Below are 16,864 nucleotides of genomic sequence, written 5' to 3' on the forward strand. Positions count from 1 at the left end.
GTTGAACTTTAGTGCAAGATGAAAAATGGAGCAAAGCCAGGTAGAATAAATAAACGCATAAATGATGGTTAGGAAGGATACTCATGGTATTCTGAGGTACTTTAACCCCCTGAGTTACATTCTCAGACTCATAGGGTTTGCCCTAATTATTTATTTTCAAGTGGCCAGAGAAATTTAGAACAACATGAAGTGAAAGTGACATAGCTGATTAGGAGACCAGTGAAAAATAAATTCATAAAAACATCATCATCAGAGACTCCCTTTAGTTTTTCCTGTAGTGCATAGTGGGGTACACTGTCATTCTCCTTTTTGAGGTACATGTAAGTAATTAAATTCATTAAGATTTTGTCTTCAGCCCAAAATCATAAGATCTTTACCTTTTTTTCCCCCTCCCTCAGGAAACAGAAGAAATTATACATGATGTATTGCAAGTGGAAGTGTTTAGACACACTATTGCAAACAATGCCCTTGTTGGATCTTACGCAGTGATCTCTAATCAAGGTGGCTTGATCCATCCTAACACCCCAATGCAAGAATTGGATGAACTTTCTATGCTTCTTCAGGTTCCTCTAGTGGTAAGTTTGCAATATATTTCCTTTGGAAGTATTGTTTCCAAATTGTTATGTTAACAAAACTTTTTGAATACTATTTGCAAAGAATCTGTATATAAAAGTAATATTTGTTCTTTGTACTATTATCTGGAATGAATCCATTCACACTGAATGGTCCAACATCCCTGGTTGCATAAGTGAAATAACGAAATAAATGCCAGATTTCCTTTTGTGGGAAGACTTTTCCTACACGTAACAGCCACTGTTCAATGTCAACTTGCCAGTACTGATGTTGGGGCATTCACTTATCAGTTACTTATATCATTGAAACTTGGACTAATGCTTTGGTAGTTTTGATGTTTGAGAAACACAATTTCCTAATACACTAATAACATATGTGTGGGACTTGTTTTCAACCTCTGGATATAATTAAGAAGTTAAAAGACTAAGTACTGAACAACTAGGTGATAGTTATTTACTTTCTTAAGTATAGTTGCTTATTGCTGCCCAGAGTAGTTTAACTCTAAGATACACAGGTTTCCTCATTAGTTATTTCTTGATTTTAAATATTTGGCATACTACTAAATACAAGTTGAGTATGTCTTAGTTTAACCAGACCACCGAGCTGATTAACAGCTCTGCTAGGGCTGGCCCGAAGGATTAGATTTTAATTTATGTGGCTCAGAACCAAATGGTTACTTAGCAACGGAACCTACAGCTTATTGTGGGATCTGAACCACTTTATATCGAGAAATTAATTTCTAATCCTTTGAAATAAATTCCTCTAGTTCTGCATTGGCAGCAGAGGGGAGCGAACTCGCGCTACCAGGTTGACAAGTGAGTACGCAGCCCACTCGTCCAATGAGGAACTACATTGATAGAATAGGTGAAGTTTTGAATGCCAAGATTTTTTTATTCGAAGTTTGCTGGTATGCAATGATAATTAAAGCAAATTAAAGTTTGTCAAAAGTTTTTCCCTATTTACAGGCAGGCACTGTAAATAGAGGGTCAAATGGCTTAGCTGCAGGGTTAGTGGTTAATGATTGGTCTGCATTCTGCGGTATGGACACTACAGCAACTGAACTAAATGTCATTGAGAGCATATTCAAGATAACGGATGTTCCACAGTCTGCAATTTCCACAACTATGAGAAATGCTCTAATTGACAGGTATGTAATTGACTGATTGGTTGCTTTGTGAAACTTACGCTATTAGCCCAACTGGTATGACTCATTAAATCTTGTTAGCTGAGCATTGTGACATTACAGTGAATCCCCTGTATTCATGTTTTCAAGATTTTTTTTTTCTTTTCAGCTTGGCATAATACCGTGGTATTATGTTGGCAAGGTCATTGAAAGTAAGTGTGACTGTGGCAGTATTAGTTTCTTTGAATGCTCAGGTTTGTTGTGGGCATTTGTTTCTTTATGTACTGTATAATTGTGATAATTTTGCCATTATATTTTGACATAAATGTAGCTGGTTAGGTTTTGTTATTACCATAAGCATACAGTATAAATAAAATACACTGTTACAGCCCTGTTTTATTTTGAAGTAAATTAAACCACTGCTTTATGTGACTTAATTTTGTAGATATCAGTGTTGCATATTTGCAGCAGCTGTGTTGGTTAGGTGGGTGTGTGGTTTTAAATGGAAAGGGTTCACTATTATTTGAGGTGAGACAGTGATGTATAGTTTCACTGCCTGCTTCCTTATTTATATAGTATATTATGAAAGGATCACCACACATGATATAATCCATTATTGATAGGTATTGTGGTACTGACTGATGGTTTGTAGAAGTTGAAATAGCAGGTAAAAATAGCTGACATTATCAATTCAGTATACAATATTTAGTAAAATTTTATTTTTTGTTACAGAAACTGCCATTAACATAGTGTATGTATTGTTAATACAGTATTGTAGGAATTTTATACTACAGATTTTGTTATAGTGAAATATTTTTATTTTATTAATCCTTAGCCTTTTTGGGCAGGGTTAAGCAAGATGGAAAATTTCAAACCTTGAGACGTTAGGCACTGCCCTAATGCACTGACTATGGTACTTTCATTTTGCACACACAAGGGAACACTGTTACACGAAAAAGTATAAATGATTGTGTGTCTTGAGTTTTTGCTCACAGAGTTGGATTTGTACAATGGACTCGTATTCAGGGGGGATGGGTACCAGACACCCCCACCCCCCTTCTTGTGAATTGCTAAAATCTGCAAATACTTAAAAATCCCTCTAAAATACTTAGAAGTGCCTATTTTGATATTTGAAGCTGATAAAACTCTCAAAAAATGCTAATACCTAAGTATTTTAATAGTTTTATCACAAAAAGTCCATTTAGTCATGAAAATGCGGTACTACTTTGTTAACCTTTTTCGGTGAAAAATACCCCAAATAGGCGAAATTTCCGTGAATAAGGGGTATATAACGGTCCATAGAAAAATCCGTTAATCGTGAGTGCAATGCAAACAGCTGTGTCCGACTAATGAGCTCTTGACTTTTCTTTCCTGTGAACATTTCCTAAATTCTAGTCAGGGCTAGCTCTTCATTCCCACCAACACACAACCTGGGAGTCCCCGGGAATACAGTAGTGTACAGAATTCAGGCCACTTATTACAGCCATATCTCTTTAACTTACATAAGGACAAACTAAAACACAAGTTAGATTAGATGTATATTCATAAATACAACGCAGAGTATAGGTACATTCAATATTACAAAACACTTGATGTACATTCATTGTTGTAAGGCACATTGGAGGTATTCATTATGGCACTGAAAGAGTTCTGCCTGACGTGCCAAGTCACAGAATGTTGTCTGGGTAGGAGGCAGAATATGATATACAATATCTGTGTAGATGTATATAAACGCTTCTGATACTATAATTTTAAGAAGTATATTGATTTGAAAGTCTGCCGTTAGAATTATTACAAGTCATTCCAGATATCAGAATTATTACAAGTCTTTCCAGATATCAAGAGATGAATGGATAACATACAGTATAAGGTGCTGTTAATCATACAAGTAATACCAATTATGAAAACCTATCTTTTGAATCATTTAATGCTGTTAATCATTTTAGATATCAAAAGTTTATTGTTGATATATGTACATGTTATTCATGTATGTTGAATAACAATTAGCAACTTAATAAAACTCTTGTACATCATAAAAGAGTCGAGTAAGGGCTACCAATAGAGAAATGGGAGTTAAAATAAGGAAATCGGCACGAACTCAACTTAGCCGCTAACTGCCGAATGTAGATGCAACTGTTTTAATGCTTTTTGATGTCTGTTGGAAAGTATAATTTGTTTATAGTTGACATTTGCAATTTGGAACCTCTGCCTAGATTAGCCAACTTTTTGGATAATTTCATTTAAATCAGGAGTTTGCTGCTACACCCCCCACCCCTGCCCCCTTTTTCTTTACTTCTTCTGTAATTTTTTAGTACCAAAAAGATTTATCTGTATAGAAATCTTGTTAGGTTTAGTTATAATGTAAAAGGGTTTACTTTGTTATTGTTATATTTTCTTTAATGATATAAGTAGGTGTCAGTTTTCATTTACTGACAAGGAAAGGAAAAAGTTTAATTTTTCATAGGTATGAAATGCATTCTTTAATCATAACATTGCTGTTGCACAGCAACTATGGGATGTATTTAATGTTTCCCTTTAAAACTTAACTTCTCTGTATGTCTAGTACATATATATAAAAGCTATATACATATACTGTATAATAAAGTACAATTGATTGTTTCCTATTTTTATTCTGAGGGCTGGACCTGCATGCCCCATATATAACTTTCAATCTTCTATCAATGTGAAAATATGAGCACAATACAAGAACCCTTCGATTATTTGCACTACACATCCAAATTGCATATCAACCAGGCTAGCTTTGGCTATGCTACCTCAAAATCTTACTGTAACCCTGGCTAGCTTATGAAAATGTACAGTTGTCTACAATTCGGCTTATGAAAATGTACAGTTGTATACAGTTCAAATATATAATAATTGTTATTTCTTTTGACAAGGAATGTATATAAAACACAGAACGACTAAAAACATGATACTGAAGCAAGCAAATTCTCAGTCTTGAACTTTGTACCAAGAGCCCAGCCTGCTGAAACTTACATTTTAAAACTGTTTTTTACATTTTAAGGAGATTCTTTAAATTTTCAGTGCACTACGTAAGCTTGCAAAAACTGTTAACTTGTAAGTAATTACTAATTCATATCTAGTATCTTATAGAATTGTCCCTATGGCAGGCATGATAATGTTATTCCATTGCAAGAACCAAAGAAAATTACCTAATGTACAGGACGCAATTACCTTGACTCTTCATTGTTAACACCAAACAAAGGATTCTGCACAGATGTTGTGGCTTTCTTGTACAAAGGGTTCTCACCCTGAAAAATAATATACGATGAATTAATGGCTTGCTGAAAATAAGTCCTAGGTAATAAATGAAAGATAAAAATTATGTATACTTCTCCCCATCTCCCAGTAATTGTATACAGAAACAAAGGACAAGTGAAGAGATGGACATGATGTGGAACTCCTTGAAATGAAAGTACTATAGCCTTCCTGTTTAAATATTAGGGCACTCTTGTAAATGATCCCAGAACTGATTTTTGTAACAAAAAAACAAGTGAACACTCAAAAATAAGCAGAATTTGAACACTGCTTATGCCACTGCACTGAAGGATAATTCACTAACCATAACCGATACCATTATGCCCAATCTTACTAGTCGTCTGAAACCAATTACCTTTGTAATGTGAATATTATACAAAATACTTAGAGTTTCTCAAAACACATTGAAGGTAACTTCATTTAAATCACCCGCAAGGATTTTCAAAGGATCAGTTTTCTGGAGACTTTTATACCTTAGACATTTTGGTAGCCTTAATACACAATTGCAGGCCCTAAGACTGCACATTACAGGAGTGAGACATTTCAGAAACTGGTGATATTTGTAAGCTGCTGATAACTAAAAGTAAATGTAAGTGTGGTGTTCCAAGTAGCTATCAAATGTTTGTCTATTGGAATGTTACAGTGCCTTTGGAAAATAGTTCTACATTATTCCCAACATGATAAAAGCGAGCGAGTCATGGATAGCTTTCCGTTTCAGTACCAAATCAGGATCAGAGTTTATATCAGTATGGCATTCTATGGCATCTATCCAGTTTTAAAAAATGTGTTTACAAATAAGGTGAATCATAGTTACATCATTCTTGACAATGTTAATATCTGGCAAAAATATAGACTAAATTAAAGATCAACTGATACTTACAGCACTCCATTTAGCATTCTGCTGGTCCAAAACAAATTTCTGGTATTCACGTCTGTCATGAATGCTAGCTGTGATCCTCCAGACAAGAAGGGCAACCAGACCGATGAGAACAACAGTACACAGAACACTAATGATAACGCCTGGAATAATAAGTTTTTTTTTTTTTTTTTTTTTTTTTATACAATACAGAAGATAAAATGGTTTCCTAAAAACTTTATAGTATGATTATTTTAATATGAATTTCACATTCTTTGTGATATTAAATTCATCAAAATTCCACATTTTAAATGAGACTTTGGAGTATCGCAGGACTTCACATATGCAACAAGGCATTCTTAAGGGGGAAAATGGGTTTGCATACTCATTTGGAAATTGCTCTTACCCAACATATAGTGATATTTTTATCATTGTAAGGTGTACTTCCAGAGTCGATGCGGAAATATACCCCCTCCCTCTGCACCCAACACCTTTGATAGTGCAGTTGACATACATACCCCACATATTCACAGATGTTGAGCATTCCACATTTTCCTGAACAAGGACTTCGATTGTTCCATTATCATATCTTCGATACATGAAGAAAAACCTGCATTCATTATCATCAAAGAATGAACAAAGTTGTTCGTCTCGGTCAGCTGAAAATATATATGTACAGTAAATAAAGTTTCAACTGATCGTACGCCAAACTCCAAAAGAGTGACTAATCTACCGTACTACGTATTTTGTGTTTTAGAATTTTAAATATCTAACTTCCCTGGTAGTTACATATATATAGCTTTATCCCGCCGATTTGTTGCGCGCACGGCAGAAATTCAAAATTCGCGGCTATCGCCGCTAGACGGTCAGGTGATCATACTATCCAGGTACCTGGAACCATTCCCATTTGTCCTCAGAAATGCCCTGCCGTCGCTCGGAGCAGCATGTTGGAAATTCGCTCTTCTTTGTTTGGGTTTGCTTTTGCTACAATTGGTGAAGTACCCATTACTTGGTTTTTCGTTGATGGCTTTTGCTGATTTTGGACTATTCTTTGCTTTTCTTTGTGCATAGATAGACTTTGTTGATTTCCGACTTAGATTTTTTCACTGATTTTCGGTTTTCTCAAGATGGCTGACTCTATTGTTAGAATGTGTGTGAAGGGGTGCAAGACCCGGCTTCCAAAAGCCGCTCTTGATCCCCACACGGTATGTAAGCATTGCAGAGGGCATGTTTGTACTTTTGACAGTAGATACAATGAATGTGAGAGTCTGTCGGAGAGAGTTTGATAGATATGCAAGACTTTTAGAAAAAGACAGAATTAGGAGAGCTAGATCTTCTAGTGTTCTTTCTTCTAGATCCTCTGATAGTCTACCCCTTTCTAACGTCTCTAAGACTAATATTCCTATTCCTGATCCTAAGGTAGTAGTACCAGATCCTCCTACGGAGTCGGAGGTAAGTGAACCAACCATGAAAGATATTATGGCTGCTATTTCTGCCTTAGGTGTTCAAGTGCAATCCCTTACTTCGGATAAGGAAGTGATGTGGGGTGCAGTGCGGGGTTTGCAACACAAATTCGGTGATAGTGATAGTGCAGTGGAGGGTGCGTCCTTTCGTGTCTGTCATGCTCCTAGCCCTAGACCTCTTCCATGCTCCCCAACCCCTGTGAGAAGGAACGTCAACAGGCTAAGGGAGGTGAGAGACATTGAACAGCGAGCAGACGTCCCTTCGAGTGATCCTGTTGACGCATCCCAGGATGCTCCCCCTCGCCACAGGAAAGGTGAGATGAGGAAGTGTTCGTCTTCTTCTGATGACGCAAGACCTTGATGCGGTTGGCGTCAACCTCTAGAGTCGAGATCCCTCCAGAGACGCAGGTCCCCCGTTTCGTTCCAACAACCTTCGTGCAGTAATTGGAGCTCGCCAAAGAAGTTCTTGTCAGAGGAGGACGATGCATCCGCTCCGAAACAGAGACGTAGGACGCACAGCTCTTTGGAAGAAGATGTTCTCTTTACATCGGTTCACGCTTCTCCCCCTCCCCCGGACTGGGAGGTGTCGCAAGGAGTGTCTCCAACTCGTCACCAGAAGACCGCTACTAGTGTCTCCGAAGCGGTAGACGTGCGTGCAGTGCCATCTCCAGTTATCCCCCAGCAGCAAGAGGGGTACTGGATAATACCGGTACTTCCTCGCCTGGTGTTAGCGGCACTGCCGCTAAGCCAGGTACCGGCTCGGCTTCTCGTTCGCGAGAGGTTCCGAGTGTACGGTCTCCCGCGGGAGACCGCGCAGCCAAAGTTTTGATGCCTGAGTTCGCTCAGAGCCAGGACCGAGTCACGGAGCAGAAGACTGGTGAGAGCCGCTCAGGTGACTCTCGCCAGGCCAGCGGCCGCTCTCGTAGCGACCAGCTGGTAACTCGGGCTGACGTGACGGTCTCTGACCGGCCACGGGTTGAGGCTGGGAAGAGGTCCCCCCGACCGTCGGCGCCAGCCTCGGCTGGTACCAGCGGTTCGACACGCCGCGAGGACGCGCACCGGTCTCACTGCGACAATGAGCTCTGCAGGTCACCTGACCGCCGCTCCCACAGGGACCGGCCGGATAGGGGGACCAGCAGCAGCTCATCTGACGCACGGGACCGGGGTCGCCGTGCTCAGCCGAGCCGCTCGCCATAGGTGAGCAGCGCGACCAGGCCTGCAGACCGATCCCCACCGCGGGTTGGTGATTGGCTGCAGCCCTCCAAGCACACTGGTTCTGCCAGTGAGTGAGGGGGGAGCGTCAGGTCTGCCTCTCCTATACCTTCAACTTCCTCGGGTTACGCCGGGAAGAGCGAGGTATCCAGGAGTGATCGTGAGGGGCGCGCCCCTCGCAATCCCGTCACGACGCCGTACGCACCAGGCACAGTCCTAGGACCGGCCAGGACGTACGCGCAAGTGGCAGGAGGAGACCGTGAGGGGTCTGTCGCTGTTCCTCCTTCTGAAGGAGGAGGGTCTCGGGAGCTGCTCTTGTTGGAGGGACTGGACGGTCCTACTCCTCAAGAGGCTGTTACTCCTGAGATCCAGAGGAACTTTGCCGAGGTCATTGTGCTGATTCGTCAGCACAATGGCCTTGGGGAAGGATCGCCACTCCCACCATCCGAGCCCACGTCCCGGCTCGAGTCGTTTTGGGGCGCGAAGAGGGAACCCAAACCGATACCGCCCAAACAGGTAGGTCATCAAAGCTACTTCCTCCTCCTCTACAGCGTCAGCGGCGATTCTACGTGCCATCAGAAGATCCAATACCGCCCAAACAGGTTAACCCTGAACTAGCAAGGCTAACTCTGGGTGTGTCCCTGCAGCAGCTCCTGTCGGAGAACCTCTGGTTCTCGCAGCAGGAGGCACTTGCCCTGGAATCAACCACTATGGCGACATTCCAGGCAGTCTCTTGGTTGGATCTGTGGTCCCTCACAGTATCCAAAGTCGCGGCCGACTCTGGGAGTTCTGCTCCCGAGGAAGACCCGGCGTTCAGGAGACTGTGCCAGTCTGGAGGTAGAGCCATCTCTTACCTCACCCATCAGACGGCAAACCTGTGGGCCAACTTGGTGCTTCGTCGTAGGGAAGCAGTCCTTACACGAGTAACCAAGGGGACTGGGCCCGAGGCGGCACTCGGACTTCGCAACGTACCCATTAGGAGTTCCTCCTCTCTCTTTCCTGGAGATGGTGGACGCTGCGGTGGAGAGGCGGCGCACTGATGACATTGACCGCCTGGTTCACCAGGCAGTGAAGGCTTCTGGGCAGCCTTGAGCTACTGCGGCTAAACCAAAGAGTTTAGCTAGCGCTTCCTCGGCTAGCACTTCCTCGGCTGCTAAGACGGTTGCCCCGTCTAAGCCCCGAGGAAAGACTCCTGCTGCTTCAACTTCTGCTAAGGGAGGCCAACATCAGCCCTCCTCCCAGCCCTCCTTTCCCCGATGAGGTGCAGGGAAGAAGTTGAAGCGAGGTGGGAAACGCTAGGGACAGCGTTCCCCCTCACCTGCTGCCGGAAGGTGGGGGGGTGCCTGGCGAGCCATTGGGCAACTTGGCAGCGCTACGGCGCCGAGACCTGGATAGTAGACGTCCTTCGGGAGGGATATCTACTACCCTTCGAATCTCGGCCACCCCTCACCTCCAACCCGGTCCATCTTCAAACCTACGTCCAGGGTTCATCAAAGGACAATGCACTTCGACAGGAGATAAAGACCATGCTGACCAAACGAGCTGTAGAAATTGTCACTGATCGGTCACCGGGCTTTTACAGCCGCCTTTTCCTGGTGGAAAAGGCCTCAGGGGGGCTGGTGACCGGTGATAAATCTATCTCCCCTGAACCGATTTGTTCGCCAGACTCGGTTCACGATGGAGACGGCACGCTCCGTGCTCGACTCCATCAGGGAGAACGATTTCATGCTTTCAGTGGATCTGAAGGACGCGTATTTTCAAATACCCATCCATCAATCCTCCAGAAAGTACCTCCGCTTCATCTTCGACGGGACGGTGTACCAATTCAGGGCACTTTGCTTTGGTCTCTCAACCGCCCCACAGGTGTTCACGCGAGTGTTCACTATGGTGTCTGCTTGGGCCCATTTGCATGGGATACGTCTCCTGAGGTATCTCGACGATTGGTTAGTCCTGGTGAGCTCCCGCTCGCGGTTGCTACAGGACAGGGATCAACTTCTGAAGTTTTGCCGCAATCTGGGGATCGTAATAAACTTCGAGAAGTCCGATCTCGAACCCAAGCAGAAGATGAAGTACCTGGGTATGCTGATTGACACGGTAGCAGGGCAAGTCTTCCCTGCGGACTTGCGGATCAGCAAATTCAGGGAGGCAGCCGTACAGTTCCTGTCTCGGCAGGAACAGGCAGCTCAGCAATGGCAAGTCGTGATCAGCCACCTGTCGTCACTCAAGAAGTTAGTTCCTCACGGACGTCTTCACCTGCGGTCTCTCCAGTGGAGACTAAAGGAGAGTTGGTCACAGGCGACGGATCCACCTTACTTCCCCGTGTCCCTCATGGAAAAAGTGAGGCAGGAGCCTGGTGGCTCGACGACAGGAACCTCTTAAGAGGAGTGCCTCTCTCTCTCTCTCTCTCTCTCTCTCTCTCTCTCTCTCTCTCTCTCTCTCTCTCTCTCTCTCTCTCTCCCCGGAGATGTTACTGTTCTCAGACGCATCGACCGAGGGATGGGGCGCACACCTGGAGGAGTTGCTGACTGCAGGTGTGTGGGACCATCACAACAAGCACCTTCACATCAATGTCCTGGAACTCAAGGCAGCGTTCTACGCTCTCCAAGAATTTCAGGACCGCTTGGTGGGACACTCAGTGGTGTTGATGTGCGACAACACCACAGTAGTGGCATACGTCAACAAGCAGGGGGGCCTAGTGTGTCTCCTGCTACACCAGTTGACCATGCAGGTGCACGAGTGGGCCACGGCTCACTCAATAGAGCTGTCAGCACACTACATTCCAGGCAAGAGGAATGTAGTAGCAGACAAGCTCAGCCGTCGGGATCAGGTGATAGGAACCGAATGGTCTCTACACCCAGATGTGGCAGAAAGGCTCTTCAACCTGTGGGGGCGTCCAGTCGTGGATCTGTTCGCCACCCGGCACAACAGAAAACTCCAAGTTTTCTTTTCAGCCGTGCCGGACCCATGGGCAGCTGCAGAGGACGCTTTTCAACATCCATGGGACAACCTCTTCGCGTACGCCTTTCCTCCCTTCTGTCTGATTCGCAAGGTGATCAGCAGAGTGCTGGCCACCCCGAATCTCTGGATGATCCTGGTGGCGGCCGTTTGGTATACGGACCTGCTGGCTCTACTTGCGGAAGCACCGAGAGAGATGCCCCACTGGCACAACCTTCTAGCCCAGCCACACGTAGAACGGTACCACCGAGCAGTCCAGTCCCTACAACTTCACGGCTGGCTGTTATCCACCATCTCTTGCGAACGAGAGGCTTTTCTCGCAGCGCAGCAACAGAGATGGCTGGACATGTCCGACAGTCCTCTGCAGCTGTGTACCAGGGGAAGTGGTTGGTGTCGTAGATGGGGTCTTATTTCCTCTCAGAGCCACTCTTCAGCAGGTAGCGGATTTCCTCGTATTTCTTTGCCGAGAGAAGCTCCTCTCAGTACCCACAGTCAAAGGATATAGAGCCGCCCTGGCCCTGGTCCTAAAGCTGAGGGGACTGGATATCTCGAATTCGTTCGAGATTTCCTTGCTTATGAGGAGTTTCGAAAGGTCTTGTCCACCCAGGGAACTCAGGCCCCCTGAGTGGGATGTGACTCTCGTCCTTAGGAGTTTGACTCGAAGACCCTTCGAGCCACTCCTAGAGTCGTCAGACAGGGATCTGACCCTCAAGACACTTTTCTTGCTGGCCCTGGCATTGGCGAAGAGAGTAGGGGAACTTCATGGTCTGTCTTTCAATGTAAAGCATTCCAGGGGATGGGGATCTGTGACGCTTGATTTCATCCCGAACTTCGTAGCCAAGACTCAGAATCCATCGATCCCTGACGACAGGTTCAATTCTTTCACAATCCCCTCCCTAATGGATTTCACCGACAACGATGCGGATGAGATGCTGCTTTGTCCTGTGAGGGCGCTACGGCATTATCTGAAGAGAACTCGACACCTCAGGCCTGAGTGTCGACGCCTCTTCATTAGCACTGGGGTGACCAAGAAAGAAGTATCCAAGAACATACTTTCTTTCTGGCTGCGTGAGGTGATCAGGAGGGCGTACGAAACTGATGGTAGTGACGACACCTGTACCCTTCGTCCGAGAGCCCACGAAGTCAGAGGCATTGGTCCTTCCCTTGCGTTCCGCAAGAACTTCTCTGTGGCGCAGGTCCTGAAGGCAGGGGTCTGGGCCAACCAGACTACCTTCACTTCCTTCTACCTTCGGGATATTGCCCACAAGTCCTTGGATACTTTTTCCTTGGGACCTGTGGTGGCTGCTCAACACGTTGTGTAAGCTTACCCAGCACCTGAGCAGGCAGAACAGCATCGAATCCTGGTGTGACTGTAAGAATGAATGTGTGAATGAGAGTGCGACTGGCTTCTCTTTCCCATCTTTCTCTCCCTCTACCTGTGGGCAGAGGGACACGGTCGTCACCACGCTGGAAAAGGAAAGATGCAGGTAAGCTACTCGACCGAGCTCCATCCTATCCCTTTCATTAGGGATAGGAGCATATATCCACCACTTCCTCCAACAAAGGGGAGGAAGTGGATGCCAACTTGAGACAAACCCATAACTTTATGTTGCCTCTTGCAAACAGGAACAAGTTCTTGCTTGCTGGTACGAAGAGATACGCTAGCCTCTCTCTTAGTACTTAGTCCAGAGGTCTGACCATTGATCCTGCGGTGTACACCCCGATCAATCGGACAGAGGCATGGATCCTTCCCTCGCTCTTACAACCAGGGAGGCATTCCAAGGTTGGGCGAACACCAGTCTGTTCACAAAAGACTCAGATTCCTCCCACCAAGAAGTGTCTTCCTGTTGTTAAAGGACCGAGGGTTTGTATTACGTATCGGAACAAATGACAATTTGTCGAAAATTGCATTTTTCCTAACTATACAAACCTGAGGTCCTTTAACAATAGGAAGTAGCTAGCGGCAGCTGGAACAGTCGTAAGCTTCAAACAAGGGGAGAACGGTAGTTAACTGCTTGTCCGACAGTGCATGCGCTGCGCGCCTGGGAGGTGAAGAATCACTTTTGCTTTAGGCCCATGCAAAAAACACAGAGTGAGGGGTGGCATGAGGTGGGACTATATGTAAAGGACCTCAGGTTTGTATAGTTAGGAAAAATGCAATTTTCGACAAATTGTCATTTTCAGGACGATTGAAGTCTTCAGCTTAATGGGTTGGACTCTCGGAGCTCTCGCTGATGCGACGGACGACAAGAACGAGACAGATGCATCTTATTGCCTGTCCCGATAAAGCGGTAAGGGACGGTACTGTCGAGCTAATGGCCCTTTTTGCAGCTGGCATCCTTAAGAAGAGGGCTATGTTTTGTTCTTTCCTTTCGTCAGGAGTGACTCTGGCACAGAAGTCAGAGCTTTTATATGCTCCGTTAACCAAACAGCTATTCCCTTCGGAGCTGGTAAAGGGTTTGTTGGCTGCTCTTGCGCAACAAGCGATGCAAGACTTAATCACTAGGACTGCGAGGAAAGTTCTTCCGGCTAACTTTTTAGCCAGAAAGGAGGAGACTCCTCCCATGCGTCAGCCCTTTCGTGGGAGAGCTCTTGCGAGAGGAACCCAGAGGACGGCTGCAGGAGGACAACCTAGGAAAACCCCTAAACTGCAACCAAAGACCAAAAAATTATTTCGACAACCTCCAGACACGAGTGGGAGCCAGGCTATCCCACTACTGGCGAGAGTGGAGCCAAAGGGGAGCGGACGAGTGGACAATCGAATTTCTGAAGGAAGGATACAAGATCCCCTTCCTAAGGAAGCCCCCTCTTTCGTCAGAACCGTTAGAGTTGACTGCCACTTACTCAGGAAGCAAAGCAACAGCTCTGCAGGAACAAGCCGATCAGATGCTGTCAAAAGCGGCGATAGAAATATTAGAGGACACATCTTCGGAGGGATTTTACAACAGAGTATTTCTGGTACCAAAGAACTCGGGGGGGGGGGGGGGGGGGTGGTAAGCAAAGTCAAGTTTGCTATGGACACAGCAGCGTCAGTCCTAGCAGGCACCAGACAAGGAGACTGGATGGTGTCGATAGACCTGCAGGACGCATATTTCCATGTCCCAATCCACCCAAATTACAAAAAATATCCGAGATTTGTTCATCAGGCAACAACGTATCAGTTCAGAGCACTTTGTTTTGGACTAAACACGGCCCCTTACGTTTTCACTCGAGTAGTGTCAAACGTGTCCCATTGGTTACATCTGGAAGGGGTACGGATATCGATGTACCTGGACGACTGGATAATCAGAGCCAAGTCGCAAGAAAAGTGTCTAGAGGACCTACAAGTAACTATGACGATAACGCAACAGTTGGGGCTTTTAGTAAACCTAGCCAAATCACAGCTGACTCCTTCACAAGACATCATCTACCTGGGGATGAGGATTCAGTCAGTGGTTTTTCGGGCTTTTCCAGCCCCGAATCACATTCTAGAGTGCTTAAGAAAGGTGAAGCTCTTCCTAGGGAGATGGACCTGCTTGGTGAGGGAATGGATGAGCCTGCTTGGGACCCTTTCCTCGATCGAGCAATTCATCTCCCTGGGAAGACTTCATCTTCGTCCACTTCAGTTTCATTTGGCAAGTTACTGGACAAGAGACCAAGACCTAGAGACGTGGATTCCGATTCCTCGGGGAATCAAGAATCATTTGAGTTGGTGGGACGATCCCAAAAAACTTCAAGAGGGCCTCGAACTTCAACAGAAGAACCCCAACCTAGTGTTGTACTCAAGCGCGTCGGACGTGGGATGGGGTGCAACACTGGGGAAGGACGAGATCTCTGGTCTATGGCAAGATCATCAGAAAGAATGGCACATCAATGTGAAGGAGCTGGTGGCCATTCATCTACCGCTTTTGCACTTCCAAGGGGAAGTCAAGAACAAGATAGTTCAGGTCAACGCGAACAACACCACGGCGTTGGCCTACATCAAGAAACGGAGGCACTCGTTCGGACTCCCTTTACGAGGCAGCAAAGGATCTCTTATTGTGGGCGAAAGAGAAGAACATTACTCTATTAACTCGCTTCATAGAAGGGGAGAGGAATGTCAGGGCGGATCTCCTCAGCAGAGGAAGACAGGTTCTCATGACGGAATGGACCCTACATCACGAGGTATGCAGCAGGCTTTGGAATCTGTGGGGAGAACCAACAATAGACCTCTTTGCGACACAGAGAACAAAGAGGTTACCTGTTTACTGCTCGCCAGTTCCAGACCAGGAAGCAGAGGTAGTGGATGCCTTTCTCATGGATTGGAAAGGACTAAACACGTACGCCTTCCCCCCATTCAAGATCCTAGACAGAGTCTTGAAGAAGTTCAGGGAATCGACCAACGCCCGAATGATACTGATAGCTCCGTTTTGGCCCACGAGACCCTGGATCACGGAAGTGATGGAGTGGCTGGTGGACACCCCCAGATCGTTACCCTGTCGGAGCGATCTACTCAAACAGCCACATTTAGAGAGATACCATCAAAATCTCCTCGCTCTCAATCTAACTGCCTTTCTACTATCGAAAAACTGGCTAGAGCAAAGGGCTTTTCGAGGGAAGCTGCAAGAGCAATCGCAAGAGCGAGGAGGACGTCCATGATCAAGTTGTATCAATCTAAGTGGAACGTCTTTAGAGAATGGTGCAGGATTAGAAACATTTCCTCTTCCAATACCTCTATAATTCAAATGGCAGACTTTTTGTTATTTTTACGAAACCAACAGAAACTAGCGGTTTCTACCATCAAAGGATACCGCAGTATGCTGACATCCGTTTTCCGTCATAGGAACATTGACGCATCGGGGAACAATGATCTCTCGGACCTCATAAGGTCTTTGAAGACGGCTAAGAGAAAGGACAATCCAACCCCCTCTTGGAATTTGGATGTTGTCCTGATGTTTCTAACCTCGAGTAGGTTCGAACCCCTCGACAAGGCTTCATGGAAGGACTTCACCAAGAAGACCCTATTCCTGGTTGCGTTGGCAACAGCCAAGAGAATAGGGGAGTTGCAAGCCTTTAGCAAGAATGTAGGCTTCAGTGGGGAGAAAGCAGTCTGCTCGCTGCAACTAGGTTTTCTCGCCAAAAATGAGAATCCTTCTCACCCATGGCCTAGATCCTTTACCATTCCAGGGTTATCTCATTTAGTAGGACAGGAAAAGGAGAGAGGCCTTTGTCCAGTGAGAGCCCTAAAATTTTATATACAGAGAACCAAACACTTAAGAGGACAGACGGACAACCTCTGGTGTTCAGTAAAGAAGCCTTCACTACCTTTGTCGAAGAACGCACTGGCGTTCTTTATCAAAGACTTGATAAAGGAAGCTCACCAGAACTGTGATGAGAAAAGCTTCCCAATCCTCAAAGTCAAGGTGCATGAAGTAAGAGCTGTGG

At 45.3% G+C, this 16,864-nt stretch overlaps 2 protein-coding genes across 5 annotated transcripts in view; one reads left to right on the forward strand and one right to left on the reverse strand.

Annotated features, from left to right (window-relative positions):
• Nucleotides 1-16,864, forward strand: part of LOC135194941 (eukaryotic translation initiation factor 6-like) — a 42,169-nt gene that overhangs the window by 2,575 nt on the left and 22,730 nt on the right. The window contains exons 3-5 of one of the 2 annotated variants that reach the window (XM_064221164.1): nt 399-575; nt 1,539-1,720; nt 1,866-1,908. In XM_064221164.1, coding sequence (XP_064077234.1) covers nt 399-575; nt 1,539-1,720; nt 1,866-1,875 — 369 coding nt within the window. In that variant the 3' untranslated portion in view covers nt 1,876-1,908. Of the gene's footprint in view, nt 1-398; nt 576-1,538; nt 1,721-1,865; nt 2,085-16,864 lie in introns of those variants that run through there. The other variant, XM_064221163.1, reaches the window with a different exon arrangement.
• LOC135194940 (integrin beta-PS-like) overlaps nt 3,222-16,864 on the reverse strand; it is a 58,573-nt gene continuing 44,930 nt past the window's right edge. For 2 of the 3 annotated variants that reach the window (XM_064221161.1, XM_064221160.1), the window contains exons 15-17: nt 6,350-6,490; nt 5,856-5,995; nt 3,222-4,968 (exon numbers count right to left, since the gene is read on the reverse strand). In XM_064221161.1, the coding sequence (XP_064077231.1) occupies nt 4,888-4,968; nt 5,856-5,995; nt 6,350-6,490 (362 nt within the window). In that variant the 3' untranslated portion in view covers nt 3,222-4,887. The remainder of the gene's footprint in view (nt 4,969-5,855; nt 5,996-6,349; nt 6,491-16,864) is intronic. The other variant, XM_064221162.1, reaches the window with a different exon arrangement.

Source organism: Macrobrachium nipponense, chromosome 15 (assembly GCF_015104395.2).
Source record: "Macrobrachium nipponense isolate FS-2020 chromosome 15, ASM1510439v2, whole genome shotgun sequence".
In the NCBI taxonomy this organism is placed as follows: domain Eukaryota; kingdom Metazoa; phylum Arthropoda; class Malacostraca; order Decapoda; family Palaemonidae; genus Macrobrachium; species Macrobrachium nipponense.